This window comes from Pan troglodytes, chromosome 7 (assembly GCF_028858775.2).
Source record: "Pan troglodytes isolate AG18354 chromosome 7, NHGRI_mPanTro3-v2.0_pri, whole genome shotgun sequence".
Lineage (NCBI taxonomy): Eukaryota > Metazoa > Chordata > Mammalia > Primates > Hominidae > Pan > Pan troglodytes.
The window spans coordinates 74,763,444-74,780,406 of NC_072405.2; the positions used below are offsets into that span (position 1 = coordinate 74,763,444).

Below are 16,963 nucleotides of genomic sequence, written 5' to 3' on the forward strand. Positions count from 1 at the left end.
TGCCTTTGTTATTCATCGTGGGCCCTGCTAGTTTATGCTAATGAGATAACTGTGGACGGGGAAGGGGGTTTGGGGCTAGCCATGTCAGAAAGACCAACCATGAGATGAGAATCTTGGGGCTTTAAGCCATGTGATGTCAGCCCAACCTCCAGGGAGGCAAGGAGAAGCTGAAGATTGAGATCAGTCACAAAGCTAATGATTCCATCAATCATGCCTGCATAATGAAACCCCCATAAGAACTCTGGACACAGAAGTTCGGGTGACCTTCCCTGGTTAACAGCACTCTGTGTGCATTGTTACACATTCGTGTGCCAGGAGGGTGATGCATCCTGACTCCACTGGGAGAGGACATGGAAGTTCACATTTGGGACACCCTGCAACCTTGCCCTATGCATTTCTTCTTTTGGCCGGTCTTAATTTGTATTCTTTTTGGCTCTAATAAAACTGTAATCATAAATATAATGTTTTCCTGAGTTCTGTGAGTCATTCTACCATAATAAGGAGGTAGTGGGAACCTCCAAATTTGTAGCCAGTTGGTCAGAAGTGCAGGACCTGGGAACCCCAGAGTTTGCTGTTGGTGTCTGAAGTGAGGACAGACCATGCCCTTTACTTGTGAAATTTGGCCTAACTCCAGGTAGGTCATGTCAGAATTCCATTGCAGATCTACATCTCTTTCCTGGGCCCTGGCCCCTGAAAAAGCCTGGTTCCATTTGGCCCGGCAGCTACAGGTTGAAAGAGGTCAAAAACCTTCTCTTTTTGTTGTTACCCTTCAGCGTCACATCCACTGTTGGGTGCACACTCAGGTTCCTAGGGAGCCATCTAATTTCCCCAGACATACCTGGGAGACTGGAAAACTGTTGAAAGAGGGGAAGGTGGTGGTGACTTTGCTTCAGTTTTTCAATGTGTCTAAACATACTCCAGCCCCAGGCTGGTGGGAATCAGAAACGAGGGACAACCAGGACTTCCAACCATGGCAGCTCCCTGTGTAATTGCTCCTGATCGGTTTATAGCTTCTGTCCTGATGTGTGTGGTAAGAGTGGGGGTGGAAGTGGGGCAAGCAATGCAGTCCTTCTATATAAACCAAAATACCTTCAGGAGACTACACTTTGTTAAATTAAGTTTGACCTAAAGCTACCTTCATACATATTTTAGGTTTCACCTAAAGATTTCTTGTACATAGTGAACTGTCACCCAACTGGGTGTCTAAACAGACTGTAACGTGCTCTTGTAACAGGTCGCTGAGTCTCAGCCAATCCCAGGTGGTCAGCTGTTAAACTGGGTTCAAATAAGGCAAACGCTGAGCTGTTACCAATCCAGCTAACTCTGTGCCTCACTTCTGTTTTCTGTATATCACTTCCTTTTCTCAGTCCATAAATCTTATCCAACCGTAGGGCAGCCCTTGAATCACTGAATCTATTCTGGTTCTGAGGGCTGCCCCATTCATGAATCATCCTTTGTTCTATTAAATTTTGTTAATTTTAATTTGTCTAAATTTTTTCTTTTATCAGCTGGTTTTCATGTCCCTGTGCAGGCTCAGGTCCACTCCAAATCCCGGAGCCTGAAGATGACTTAAATTCTGATTCAAGTCCAGAATTTCCCCAACCTCCTGGACCCTGTGAATGATTTGGGAGTGAATAAAATGTTCTGATTTCTCCTTAGAGCAGAGCACTCCCTCCTGTGTCCCACTTCCAGCTCACACACCCACCCCATGGATTGGTGTCTGAGAGCAGGGAGGAGCAAGGAATGGAGAAAAAAGAGTGCAGAGAGGAAGGTGGTTATTATTCATGTTGGGAAGGGAAAATAAATCTTGGGGCCCCCAAATCACTAAGCTAAAGGGAAAAGTCAAACTGGGAACTGTTTAGGGCCAACCTGCCTCTCATTCTATTCAAAGTCACCCCTCTGCTCACTGAGATAAATGCATAAATGGAGAGGCTAATCAGAAACTGAAAAGAATGCAACCATTTGTCTCTTATCTACCTAGGACCTGGAATCCCCCTCCCCGCTTCAAATCTTCCCGCCTTTGCTTCGAGCTGTCCCACATTTCCAGACCAAGCCAATGTTCATCTTGCACGTGTTGATTGATGTCTCATGTCTCCCTAGAATGTATAAAAACAAGCTGTGCTCTGATCACCTTGGGCACACGTTGTTAGAACCTCCTGAGGCCGTGTCACAGGCATGCATCCTCAACCCTGGCAAAATTAACTTTCTAAATTAACTGAGACCTGTCTCAGATTTTCGGGGTTCACAAGGTAAACCAAAAATATGATTCTAAGCCCCCCAACTCACTGATGGATGCCCCTTCTCGGCCAAGGTCATTCCAAAGTAAACCTAAAAAACTAGTTCAGGCCGTTATGGGAAGATCACACATGACTCCTTCTAGCCTCTTCCTTTTAGAATTCAGGCTTAGCTGATCAGCATTAACACTAAAACAGAGATCTTAAGACTGAACAAACAGACTCTTTGTAGCAATAAGATACCAAATTCCAATCTGACTCTAGTATAGCATCATATGACAGATAGCAGGCCCTGAAAGAAATTGAAGTATTTTACCCCAAAATATATTTCTTTGAAATATTTTGAAATGGCCCTGCAACACTGTCTCTTCTGAGGAAAATCTACATTCTATAGAGAATCCCTTCCTTTTGCAGGTCTTTTCCCTGATCCAGGAGAGATTTAACTAAGATTTAACTTCTATTCTCTCTGAAGCCTGCTACTTGGAAGCTTCTTCTGCACAAGGGCATTGGTCTTCACAACCCCTTATCTAAACCCAGACATACCTTACTATACATTCCAGGTCCTTAGATAATATCTTAACTCTTTTAACCGACTGCCAATCAGAAAATCTTCAAATCTACCTATGACCTGGAAGCCCCCACTTTGAGCTGTCCCATCTTTCAGACCAAATTAATGTATATCCCCACATATATTGATTGATGTCTTATGTCTCCCTGAAACTTATAAAACTACACTGTAGCCTGACCACCTTGGGCACCTGTTCTCAGGACCTCCTGGGGCTGTCACAGGTCATGGTCCCCATATTTGGCTCAGAGTAAATCTTTTCAAATATTTTACAGAGTTTTACTCTTTTTCATTGACATTCATCAACTGGGCTCTTACTCCTGTGGGATTCATGCTGTTTTCCTGTGTAGCCTCCAGGGACAGTTCTAAGAAAAAGTAAAAGGCAGGGAGCAAGAAAGAACAGAGAGAAAAAAAAAGAGAGAGAAAGGAAGATAGAGATCATCTCTGTAATCCCAGAGTTTTGGGAGGCCAAGGCAGGAGGATGGCTTGAAACCAGGAGTTCAAGACCAGCCTGGGCAACATAGCAAGACCCTTGTCTCTGCAAAAAATTTAAAAAATTAGCTGGGCATAGTGGTACACGCCTGTAGTACCAGCTACTCAGGAGGCTGAGGTGAGGGGATTGCTTGAGCCCAGGAATTTGAGGTTTCAGTGAGCTATGATTGCGCCACTGCACTCCAGTTTGGGCAACAGAGTGACCCTCTGTCTCTTAAAAGAAAATTCTGTTTCAGAGGTTTTTGTTTTTTTCTACAAATACTGCTAAATTAGGTTAGGAACCCCACTCACTTATAGAGGGCAGAACTGAAATCCTCCTAGGTGAAGTCACTTTCCAAGACCACAAAGGGAGGTAGATGCAGAAGCTGGGAGAAAGCCTGACTGTCTCTGACTCACTCTGCAGCCTCTCACTACATCATCGGTTACTCAGGCTCAGGCATCTGAGTCATCTGTGTGGATTCTACTTTCATAGCAGCCCCAGGGATCATTTCCTCCTTTCCTTCCCCACTGCCATGACCTGTGCCAGGGCTTCGCGACCTCTCACCTGGACTATTGGCAACAGCCTCTGATCTGGTTTTTAGCCAGCCACCTTCATGCTAATCTAACCCAATCATCGCTGAAAGATCAATCTAACCAACCACTGCTCTCACGGAAGTGTCCAGTGAGAAACTTTTAACGACTTCCTGCTGCTTAATTTATTAAGTGTTAAAAACTCTTTAGCACAGTATCCATGGCCAGCCAATGCTTGAGCAGCGTGCCTGCACTCCAGCTCAAGCCACCGTGGCTCTGAGATCCCCTGCATGCCTGTGCATGCCCATGTTGCTGCTTCTGTGCCTTCTCTTGGAAAGCCCCAGCCATGCCCCACCTAACTACACGTCCATCCCTCTGAGATCCTCGGTGCAGCAGTTCACACGCTACCCCCACCCATGAAGCCCTTCTGATTCCTCTGACCCTGAAACGCTGTAGCTGTTGTGAAAGGAAAATAAATATTGGTATCCCGAAATCATTAAGCCAAAGGGAAAAGTCAAGCTGGGAACTGCGTCAGGCAAACCTGCCTCCCACGTTATTCCTAAATAAGATAGCTACAAAGATTTAAACGCTACATACCTCCCTTACAATTTGCACACTGGGAAATTCCTTATAGGCCCCAATATCTTTACCCTAAAACAGTTTTGTTGAATTTTACCCTGACAGTGTAAATTGACAGCTTATCTTCACAGGCGTGGTACAAAGGACAGAACTCTAAGTCATCTCTACGCTCACCTGAGACAAATGCATATCTGCTTTCTTCCTCTAATGTAAAAATGCAGACTCACTGAGCTAAAGGAAGACATAAATGACTATTATTCCTCTACCCACCACCCAGCCCCAACGTGTAAATTATGTATTTGGTGAAAGGCTGATCAAAGACTCAGAAGAATGCAACTGTTTGCCTCTTATCTACCCACAACTGAAATTTTTTTTTCTCTTTCCCCAATATCCATTATTTTCCCTTTAAATATTAAAGCCTTCGAAATCTTCTTTGGAGAAAGGTGCAGGCCTGCCTCCTGGCACGCGCCCTTAACCTTGACAAAACAAACTTTCTCGATTGAGACCTGTCTCAGGTACTTTTTGGCTTGCACTCTTTATCACATTTTATTTTGTACTATGTTCTGTGTGTGCATGTCTCATCTCCACTCTTATACTGAGCTCCTTGAGGCCAATGACCTATGTCTTGTTCATCTTTCAATACCCAGAGCCTCACACAATGGAGACACACTACACATATCCAATGAATGTATTTTGAAGGAATGAATTCCTTCTAAAAGAAAAGACTCTGCTGCAATGTGCATGATTAGTCTAAGTGCTTTTACTTAGATAGCAAGGTCTTTTGCAGTAGAAACTTAATCTTTCCTAGAAAATATCCCACATATTGTACTCAGACCTCCCCTCCATAGCCCATGAATTGATAAACACAATTAACTGCCTAGTCTGGGTGAACCGAAGTAACTCAGTAAAAAAATTTTACCAGTTCCCGTCCTCCCTGTAGTTGCTAAATAAATATTGAAAGGACTAAGATAATTCTCTAAAGATCCCTGATATGCTTATGAATATATATAACTTATTATTAGTTAATAGAGCTTACTAGATTCTCAATAAGCTCTCCGTGCACACAGCACTAAGACCACACATAACTGACCTACACTTCACTGGTAATTTAATTCACACCAGGGATATGTTAACAAAATGTGTTTATTGCCCAAGGTTTTTAAAATGAAGGAGAAAGAAAGCTGAAATTTATCACATATAAACAGACTTGGATTTCTTTTTTATTTTTGATCTGATTTAAACATTTTTAAATACAATATGTATTGGTTAAACTGTTGCTTCACAAAATCCTGATGAATGTCAGAATCGATGTTTATGACTCAAGAGCAGACCAAGAATATCAGAAATGACCAGAGAAACTATGGTTTAACAAGTCACCTTGGAGGAAGGGGAAATGCAAGGGAGAATAGGTATTTTGGAGGCAGATGAAATGCAGATATGGAAGTAGGACTCCATTTATACTTCAGTTGTCAATGGCACTGGTAACTGTCCCCCAAGGGATGACAAAATAAAATAATAGATCTGCCACCTCCAGGTGCCTGCCAGTTACTACCTCATTACAGATTATTGTTGCAAACTATTATATAATTTAAGAATTTAAATAATCAGTAAAAGACTATCAAATTTTCTTTGTGTTTTTGGGTGTATGTAGGAGGTGGGGCAGTATAGGATGAAAGAGGGCCAAGGAAGAGGAAAGCAATGGGGAAGAGCAAACAGCATACTAGAGTTGTTTTATAATGTAACTTTTTTCTCAAATAATTAGATCATCCACTGGTTTTGAATTTTTATTTATGCATGTATTTATTTATTAGGTGGATACCTTTATGGTGAAGGGATTTGAATTTAGCTTTTAAATTGGAATTTTTCAAAGACCACAACCCCAGCTGACAAAGATGAAATACTTAACATTAAGAAAGTCTTTTTGATGATTGCCTTTGTGAAGCCAGGATAACAATTTTCAAGACATGTTTTGTTCATTTTCACCTAAGAAGGTGCTATTAGGCTACTTTCCGTGACTCAATTCCTACACTCTCAGGACAGGGCTGGCATTAGTTACACAGACTCTGTGCTGTGTTCTGCCCCTTCCTGGAGAAGCCATCACCAAGTTCTCAGTGAGTGCTCACAGAGGGCATGGTTCAGTGGCTAGGCATGCACATTTGCATTTGTTGTTGACAACTGTCAGCTTCGACCTCCTTCTCCTCACAACCCCGTCTAAATGGGGTTTGTAATCCTCCTTCCCACCCACTCTCTTCACTCCCTGGGGCAAGAATGTTGACTCCTGCTCTCCGTCACCTGTCAGGATCCATCCTCCTGTCACTGGCTTATATGGACACGTCAGCCCACCGTCACGTGACCACAGGCTGCTAAAAACAGCTCCAGCACCCACTCCAAACCAGGGCCTGAAACAATGTCCTCCACCGAGAGAAACGTAAAGGACACTTGATCACACAATCCCTGGAATAATATCCAGGAAACCCTTGCTGGAGCCACTCGCAGCACCCTTCCCTGGCAGCACACTTGGGGACAGCGAGGAGATGAGCGCATCTCTGAATTACAAATCTTTTTCCAAAGAGCAGCAGACCATGGATAACTTAGAGAAGCAACTCATCTGTCCCATCTGCTTAGAGATGTTCACGAAACCTGTGGTGATTCTCCCTTGTCAGCACAACCTGTGTAGGAAATGTGCCAGTGATATTTTCCAGGTAGGTTTGTTTGGAATTTGGTTGAGGGGAGGGGGTGGAAAAGATTCCCTCCTCTTGGAATCAAGTGCTTAACATTGAGGTGAAATCCTTTAAAAAACTTTTTAAGGCTGCCGGGCGCTTTGGCTCACGCCTGTAGTCCCAGCACTTTGGGAGGCTGAGGCCACTGGATCACCTGAGGTCAGCCCTTCGAGACCAGGCTGGCCAACATGGCAAAGCCCCATCTCCACTAAAAATACAAAAAAAAAAAAATAAGCTGGGCATGGTGGCGGGCACCTATAATCTCAGGTACTTGGGAGGCTGAGGGAGGAGAAATGCTTGAACCCAGGAGGCGGACATTGCAGCGAGCGCAGATCATGCCATTGCCCTCCGGCCTGGGCAAAAGAGCAAGACTCTGTCTCAAAAAAAGAAAAACAAACAAACAAAAAAACTTTATAAAGTTGCATTTACTTTCAAGAAAAACACGTTTCTTTTAATGATTTGGTTTGTGTCCTCTTTACTCCAAATCTAGTTTTATTTTAATACCAAGAATCATATTTTTTTTAAGTCAAAACATTTAATGTGTTTCAAAACTATAAATGAGTAACTGCTGAAGACATGAGTGTGGAGTTTCTGGCTGGAACTTTTGGTTCTGAAAGTGGTGGACAGAAAAGCACCTTACGTGGACAATGGTATATTCGCAGATGACTGTGGATAAGGTCTGACCCTGTGTTTCAGGACCACTTGCTGAGAAAGCCCTGAGGGATGATCTTATGGCAAGCTTAAAGTAGAAGTTCATGTTGTTTGTAGTAGCAGAGAGTGAAAATAAGTCTCAGAGAAGCTGCTTGTGGCATTACCCAATTCCTTTTTTCTTACTTGGCAAGAACAGGCCTCTAACCCGTATTTGCCCACAAGAGGAGGTACCACCATGGCATCAGGGGGCCGATTCCGCTGCCCATCCTGTAGACATGAAGTGGTTTTGGATAGACATGGGGTATATGGACTTCAGAGGAACCTGCTGGTGGAAAATATCATTGACATCTACAAGCAGGAGTCCACCAGGTAACACTCTTCCACTCTTCCATGTGTCAAGCCCATCTGAAACTTGTTTTTGTTTGTTTGTTTTAATGGGTTGCTACGCTGAATGCTTGTTTATCAATCACAGACTGTTTTATGGAAAAATGGTTTTCCAAGTCAGTCCTTCCCAGTGAGACTGAGAATTGCTCACAGCAGGAGAGAGGGGAGTTGGTGCCCATGCTTTTGTATCAATTTAAGAATGAAGTGACTCATTAACACCAATCCATTCCAGATGGTGATGCTGAAAGAGACATACTGCTGTCCCCCTCTACCTTAAAGCCTGGTATTACATCCATTTTACACATTTTTCACTTCACAGGCACTTTGTAGCTCCAGATCCCTACAAAGCAAAGAAAAAAAAATCTAGTAAAAACTTAATAGAAAATTAATAGAAATGGCATCTTCCGAAGTAGCCCAGTTCCTAGTTCAGACAGTCTTGCCTTAAAATTGTTTGGATGATAATAAAAACAAAATCCTCTAACATAGGTTGTCACTGTATTTACTCTAAGGGAAGTCACAAAGCAAGGCAAAACCCTGGCCTTTAGGGACTTAAACTTCAGAGCCATAAGGAAAAAAAAAGGTGAAATTCAGGTTATGTTTCCCTATTCCTTATACTGTATTTACTGCATAGTCAGCATTCACTTGTTGATTGTGAGTAGCATCGTGATAGCATTATATATCTATCCATTCATTTTTTAAAAATAACAAAAAAGGCTTCTTATTCACCAAACCACATTGGCTATAGAATTCCTTTCCTAGACACAATGCTGCGGGAAGCTTATTCCTAGAAGGCACGGTGTGAAGAGCCCCTTTTCAATTGTGTGCAGGTCAGTCCAGTCCACAAAGCTTGATAGCAATATTGAGACCATCTAGAAATGGCCTCATTGTGATTCCATTAGGGGACACGTATTTATGGAACATCTGCAGAGCTCTAAGAGGCTTGTGCTCTTGGAAGGAAAGCTGTTCTATAAATCTAACATAATTATTATAATTATTATAGCTATTAATTTCCGCTAAAGATCCAAAACTAAATTAGACAGTACCAGGATCTAGATGGGTTTGGGGAAGAATTGCTGATGACATATTGCAGAGATTGCAGCTGGCTGTTTCCCTTGCTTCCAAAGTCTCTTGACAAGAACAAAAGTACTATTGCTGTTGCTGTTACTTTACAGATTTGATCTCATTGTATTTCACTACTTTAAAATACAAATACACACTTGTCTCTTAAAAACTTAACCAGCCAATTAAAAACCAATTAATTATGAGATTGATGCAAAAGTAATTGCGATTTTTGCAATTACTTTTCATGGCCAAAACAGCAATTACTTTTCCACCAACCTAATATTAAGAGAGTTTATATAACAAGAGTTTCAGTGCTAGTCCAGTGTCTTGCACAGAATAGTTGCTCCATAAATCCCAGCTGATTAAGCAATACCACAAATATTCTTACGTAACAAGTTTCAGAGCTAGTACAGTGCCTTGCACAGAATAGTTGCCCCATAAATCCCAGCTGATTAAGCAACACCACAAATATTCTTTCATGTTCTATTTATTGCAATAAATTTATGTTTTGTTACTTGTCACAGTGGGAACTTGAGACATGAAAAAATAGCAATACTTGTTATGAAATCCAGAGAAGAGATGTTAAAACTTGCAGTATTGGTAAAACTACAAAACACATCTTCACCTTAGCTATGACGTTGGCTTGGTGCAGCTGCCAAAAATAGTACCCAGGCCTGGGAAGTAAATTGCGTAAAAGCAATGAACCAAATTTCCAACAATAAAGCTCATAGTTGAGTGAACTAGGGATGCTTTTGTGATTTTCTGTGATTTTGTTATGCTGTTTTTTCTTGAACTTGAGACTCTCCTGTGGGACAATTTTACTTGGTAGCAAAACCACAAGTTGCACAGAGCACTTGGCCACATGTCTGGGAGGAAACGCAGGTGTCCCCTGGGGGCAGGCAGCCTTACTAGACCAGAATCTTGAGCCTCAGGGTACATTAGGTAACACTGGAATGACCTTGGATATACAGAATGAGAAGAGTTCAGCTGTGGCTATTGGAAGGGGGTCGGGGGGGTGACCAATCACAGACTGGGATGTTGTCAGTCAACTCTGACCTCCTCCAGAAAGGCTGGAGACTGTAAGTCTCCACAAAACCTAGCATTCTTTTTTTTTTTTTTTTTTTTTTTTGAGATGGAGTTTTGCTTTGTTTCCCAGGCTGGAGTGCAGTGGTGTGATCTTGGCTCACTACAAGCTCTGCCTCCCAGGTTCATGCCATTCTCCTGTCTCAGCCTCCCAAGTAGCTGGGACTACAGGCACCTGCCACCACGCCCGGCTAATTTTTTTGTATTTTTAGTAGAGATGGGGTTTCACCGTGTTAGCCAGGATAGTCTCGATCTCCTGACCTCTTGATCCACCCGCCTCAGCTTCCCAAAGTGCTAGGATTACAGGCATGAGCCACTGCGCCCAGCCAAAATTTGGCATTCTTATCCAGAATTCTGCATGGTGCCAGACTAGCCGCAGTTGGGAGTGGGAGATGGAAAGAGAAGGTACTATTTTGGCTAATATTAATAATTAATATAATAATAATTAACTTTAAAATATAACAAGTAAAACTACTATGTGCTGCATGCCAGACACTGTTCAGGGTGCCTAACACATGAATCATGTGCAATTCTTTAATTCTCAGAATAATCCTGTGAGGTGTTGATTATTATAATTACTGCTACCCTATTAAAGCTTTTAGTGCCTTAAAGTAATCAACATACACAACTTTTAAAATTCATTACTACTAGGCCTCTGAAGAGAAATGCAGTCTCCACTCTGTTCTCTCTTTACCTACCCCCAAGCCTCATTCCCCAGAGTCAACCACTTTTAATTCTTTTAGCTGTTTTTCTGCTATTTATCACCAATGACATGTGCATACTACTGGTATGCTCCTATTCTTTGATTTTTCAATTTTAGACATTTTCTATTGACTTTCCACTGTAGACGATTAGGACTGAGCCTTCACATGGCTGGGCTTTACCTCTACTTGGGAATTCTTTTACTCTCCCCCTGGGTTGAACCCCTTGCTCCCTGGATTCCAGGTCTCCTTGTTTGGTGGCTTACTCTCTTATTTCTATGGAGCACATCCTCAAGTAATCTCTTAAAACATGCCCAAAGTCCTCCTCTTTTCAGCCTCTCCCACTCTGTCACCGCCTACTTCCACCTTCAGGACTACTGGCTCCTGCAGTTCCAGAGCCTTTCCAGGGTTCCATAGCTCAAGTCAGCTTGCTTATTGTAAGCTTCTCACTGCAGGAATGTAACAGAACTAAGACGCAACTCAAGTAGGTCATGTCCCTTCATCCAGATGTTCCTAATTTCCAACATTTGGTTGACATCTCTCATCTGCTGTCATCTGTGCTCACTTTTTGTCCTTATTGATTTATGCCCTTTTATTTCCTTATCCTCATTTCACTGGGATTTCAGCAGAATAAATACATAAATACATACATACATATATAAATACATAAATAAATACATGCTTGTGTTCATTCTGCCACATTTAATTAGAAGACCCTTAATCCGATATTTGATATGAGTAAAAACTGAGACCAGAAGAGGTTAAGTAACTTGTCTAAGGCCACATAGCCACTACATGGAGAAGCTGAGCTGAAATGAAGCTTTAAGATCAGTGTGGGCAGGCACAGTGGCTCACGCCTATAATCCCAGCACTTTGGGAGGCTGAGGTGGACAGATCACCTGAGGTCAGGAGTTTGAGACCAGCCTGACCAAATGGTGAAACTCCATCTGTACTAAAAATACAAAAAAATTAGCCAGGTGTGGTGGCAGGCACCTGTAATCCCAGCAACTTGGGAGACTGAGGCAAGAGAAACGCTTGAACCCGGGAGGTGGAGGTTGCAGTGAGCTGAGATTGAGCCATTGCACTCCAGCCTGGGCGACAAGCAAAACTCCATCTCAAAAAAAATATCAGTTTGACTACAAAGTTACTACTTCAATTGCCTCACCAAGACCAGATGCCCACTCCTCAGGAAACTCTAGGGTGGCCCCGGGAACCTCAGAGACCAGAGACAGCAGGCTACATACTTCTCAGTCTAGCCTACACTGAATGGTGAGGGGCCACAGCCAACATTTAGCACTGGGCCCTGACCACAGCTGTGAGCTTGGCTGCTCTCACCTCATAAACATGTATTTATGTCATTCTTTTACATGCCAAATCTGTCCCAAGTCAGTTACATGTTTGAAGTTGTACAGAGGTTTCATTATATGCTCATCTACGAGTAAGTGGTGCCTCTGGGGCTGGGCTACAACCTAAATAAGAAAAACCCAATGAGGAATATGGGAAATCGTTCTCAGTGTATACAGCACCATGAAAAAAATCAATAAATTGAATCACAAACAAAACTAAATGTAGAGCCTTATGGCTGTTTTCACATTTTCAATATTTGCATATACTGCATAGACCTGTGCTCTATGATGCAATCTCTGGTCACAGCTGTTGATATCAGAACAGCATGTGGGACCCAAGCTGCCCACTCTTGCTTAGCCCACATTAATAATAAGGTGGAGATACCTACGAGGGAAGGGTTTAGAGGGGAAGAAGCCTTTGACCAGGCAGAGACCAACTTGCCAGTCCCAACCCCAGAGGGCACTGTCATTTATTAAAGGAGTAATCAGGATGTGGTCTGGTCTCTTCCTCTGCCACTCAGGAGTGCCAGGTGATCCCAGGCTTTCCCCATATTTGCCATGCCTTCTCCAGCTGGGTGGTGTTACACTAGAGCACAGGGAATACTGTCCATCTAATAGGTCAAATTCCCTTTCATTGTCTCACTCATTTGTGCAACAAATATTTATGGAGCCACTGCCTCTGTGCAAGGCACTGTTCCGAGTACTGGAGATGCAGCAAAAAAAAAAAAGACTCATCATGGCCCCTGCCCTTATGGAGCTGATATTCTAGTGGAGGAAACAGACAGACCTGAGAGGAGGATAATTTTCTCAATTGTGGAGTTGACTTCCTTATTTGAGTTCCAAATAATGTGGTCAAATCAGAAGGTCATAGACTTCATGGAAAGCATATTGCTGCAAGACCAGACAGAAATTCCTTTTGCAACAGTCAGATTCTAAAATTTTGAAACTGGAAGCCCATGCAATTTTCTTACAAGACCCACGGCTTCTCCCAATGTTTAGCCTAATCTCAAGTAATTGACATCCACCTAGCAACTTATAAAGGAACATTAGCGTCTTACAGAGGCACATCAGCATGTTCTCTGCCTTTCTCTGAGTTCTGGGTCTGCAGCTACAAGATACCACACATCAAAAACGATGGGTTTCAAACACTTGTATTCATGATTTACAGTAGGAAGTGCATTTTACATTGTGACCACTTACATATATGGATGGATATATATACACACACGTACATACGTATATACACACATACACAAACACACACACACACAAACACACATATACTTTTGTTTCAGTCACATATATACACACGTACACCTGAAACAAAAGTTTCGAACAGCAATACTTATTTTTACTACATGTAATTCACAGTATTTGCTATTCCATTCTATTTTTATTTTAACAATGCAGATCACAGCTCCCTAAATTGATTTCATGGCTCATAAAAACCTGTAGTTTTTAAAAATTGGATCTGTATAGCAACAAAACAAAATGTAGTCCCAAATCTAAGATGTTGCTAAATAACTATGTGTTTGGAAATTTGAAGAAAGCTTCTGGATTTGGATTTGAATTTTTTGAATACTTCTGAAAACTATTAGCAGCCTCAGTCATTAGATAGGATATATCAGAATTCCTGGGGTTTATATAAGGAGGTACACCCACACTTGCCTCTTATACACATTTGCATCCAACCAGTACTTGAATTAATAATCAGAAGATTTCGGTTCCATGTGAGCCACACCTATCCTCATTTCTTCAGGTGAAAAGGGTCTTTCCTGGGGCCAGAGGCTGGAGGGGGGCGATCTAGCTACTCCTAAAAGCTGGTGCAAACTCGACTTTTAGTTCATCAACAACTTCCTGTTCTTGGTCCATAATGGAAAAGTGTCCCTTGAGAAACTCGTGAGCATGTAGACACAGTGCTGGACCACGTTCCTGATGGCTCACCAGGGTTCGATATTCAACTTTCAGGAATTTCACTAGCAGATTCTTAAACCTTAAATAACTTGAAATTGGCCATGTGGAAATACACCATGGAAATGGGCAAATGGTACAAATCAGGATCTCCACGTCTCTGTCCCTACCCCAAGCAGGTTGTTAGAGATTTGCCAGCACTCCCCTGCTACACCTGCAGGGAAGCTGAATTTGGTGGGCTCTGAGCATGTGAAAGGGCCCCTGGGGGTCTTCTGGAATAGAATTGCTGGGCATACAGGGAAGAGAAGGAATTTGCAAGGCAGAGCAACATCAGCTCTGCCTTGATGAGATTGCCCCAGTGAGAGCTGATGGACATTTATCTGCCTACCTCCTCCCAGGCCAGAAAAGAAATCCGACCAGCCCATGTGCGAGGAGCATGAAGAGGAGCGCATCAACATCTACTGTCTGAACTGCGAAGTACCCACCTGCTCTCTGTGCAAGGTGTTTGGTGCACACAAGGACTGCCAGGTGGCTCCCCTCACTCATGTGTTCCAGAGACAGAAGGTAACAGAGCTGCTCCCTCCCTCCCGCAACCCCTCCCCATCCCCACACCTTAGGGCCTTCCTGGGGCCAGTGTGAGTGGCTCCCTGCGGTGGAGGAGGAAGCCCAAGCCACGCAGGGCCATGGGACACTGGAGGGCACACAAGGTCTGCAGGAAGACATGTGCACAGTTGTGCACGAGGCACACACCAAATTCCCTGGACGGTGGGGGACAAGGCGAGACAGTGCAGGGGTGCCCAGGTTCAGGAAGGGGTGCAGAACGGCACAATCCCTGTTTTTGTGCCCTTTGGAGGTTGCTGATGATGAGCAATGTTAGGGGACCCAGCAAAAGCTCAAACTGCTCAAGATTATGTGAAGTTTAGACTACAGATAAGAAAAGGACAGCTTTTTACCCTAGTCACAGAATACTTTCCTTCATCCACCCATGAAAGATTTCTTTGGCCCTCCTCAATGCCTTTTATCCCACACTCTTAGTGAGGGAGGGTTACACTGATGACATGCAGTTACAGAACAGCTTTAAAACACAGACTTGTGCTGGCCCTCCTGTCACCAGGGCCAGTTGCCTAAAAACCCCTCTGAGTGTGGTGTCTCCCCCTGACCCCAGGGCCTCAGCCATAGCCCCCTAATTCTGAGCAGACAGAAAGACAGTGTCTCCCTCTACACATTACCAACCTGCCAACCTGGTTTCATTCACGAGCAGGTCAGAATTTATCCATCTGGTACAGATAAAAGTGGAGTTGGGTACTCCAATAGGTGCAGCCACTCCAGGCACCGAGAACTTGAGCAGTTCCACTACTCAGTTTCTTTCATTTAGAATCATCAGTTCCACATTTGATCAGTGTTTTACTGTGAAGATCAGTGCTGATATCAAATTTGGAAGCAAAACTCTTGGGCAACACCAATTACAACTAGTGGCCACTAAGTCCTAAAGAAACAGATTTTGCAAATTATCCACAACATTTGTTTATTTTTGAATCCAGTTACAATTTATTCCCCCTTCTCTTCTGCCCACCTCCCCCAAAGCATAGCATGATAGAACTGGATGGTAGCTGCTTCACACTCCTTCCTTCAGAGCCTGGAGACTCATGTGAAATGGACAGAAGAACAGACTGGTGGGACCCTCACCCTTGCTCCTGTTTGGCCAAAGCAGCTTCACCTCCATATTAGCTTTCACTTGAAGAAGGTTCTGCAGCTTTAAAATATTTTATAATCACTGTTCTGGTCCAATCTTCTCCTTCTAAATGTGAGAAAATTAGGGTCAAAATTGAATATATGTTTTGCCCAACATCACAGAGAAGTTGGGGGTAGGGTTGGACCGAGCGCATGGGTCTCCCAAGTGCCCCTCCAGTGCTCCTGGTGGCTCCATCAGCCAGTCTTGGGAAGGGGGTGAATAGGAACAATAGGATCTCTTCCTAAGTCAAAAGAGCAAAGGAATTTAAAAGTTGACATTTCTCCCCTAGAACTAGTTCTTTGTTTCAGTGTGAAGTTTGTAATGACTTAGTCTAATGTGTGAGTGTTTGTGTCTGTATACACTATATTCTTATGCCCATAATAAGTATTTGTTGAATAAATGAGTATTTACTATACACATTTCCCAAGTAAAATTGACCCTTAGTTCCACTAGGCAAATAATTCCATTTGGGTCCCTGAAGTCACATATTGGTCTCCATGCTATTTATAAACAATACTTAGAATTCTTTAGCTTGAACATGTTGATCTCAATATTAAGACTGATGAAAACTGTGAAACCTTTCCCTGCACAAATGGATTCATACACAAAGGTTTGCTTGCAATATCAGGAGGTCCACAGGCCTCCCTGTTAGTCCTTAGGGGTTGCATGGATCCTAAATTAAGAACCTGTAAAGACAATATTATGACCAATTCACAGTCAGGGTGACTAGGAAACCCCTAAGATATTGGGTTCATGTTTTCTCTTCATTAGTCTGAGCTCAGTGATGGCATCGCCATCCTCGTGGGCAGCAACGATCGAGTCCAGGGAGTGATCAGCCAGCTGGAAGACACCTGCAAAACTATCGAGGTGAGTCAGGTGACTCCCACAGCATCTCAACCAAGCCTGCAATGCCTGGGGGTTTATGACTTCCTTAGTGCCACACTAGACATCCCTATTCTGACCTTTCATTCTTTGCTTCTAGAATGGCCTCCT

At 43.1% G+C, this 16,963-nt stretch overlaps 1 protein-coding gene across 6 annotated transcripts in view; it reads left to right on the plus strand.

Annotated features, from left to right (window-relative positions):
- Positions 1-16,963, plus strand: part of TRIM55 (tripartite motif containing 55) — a 62,971-nt gene that overhangs the window by 6,962 nt on the left and 39,046 nt on the right. For 5 of the 6 annotated variants that reach the window (XM_016959527.4, XM_054656801.2, XM_016959528.4 and 2 more), the window contains 4 exons: positions 6,680-7,082; positions 7,948-8,120; positions 14,637-14,802; positions 16,742-16,837. In XM_016959527.4, coding sequence (XP_016815016.1) covers positions 6,915-7,082; positions 7,948-8,120; positions 14,637-14,802; positions 16,742-16,837 — 603 coding nt within the window. In that variant the 5' untranslated portion in view covers positions 6,680-6,914. Of the gene's footprint in view, positions 1-6,191; positions 7,083-7,947; positions 8,121-14,636; positions 14,803-16,741; positions 16,838-16,963 lie in introns of those variants that run through there. The other variant, XM_016959529.4, reaches the window with a different exon arrangement.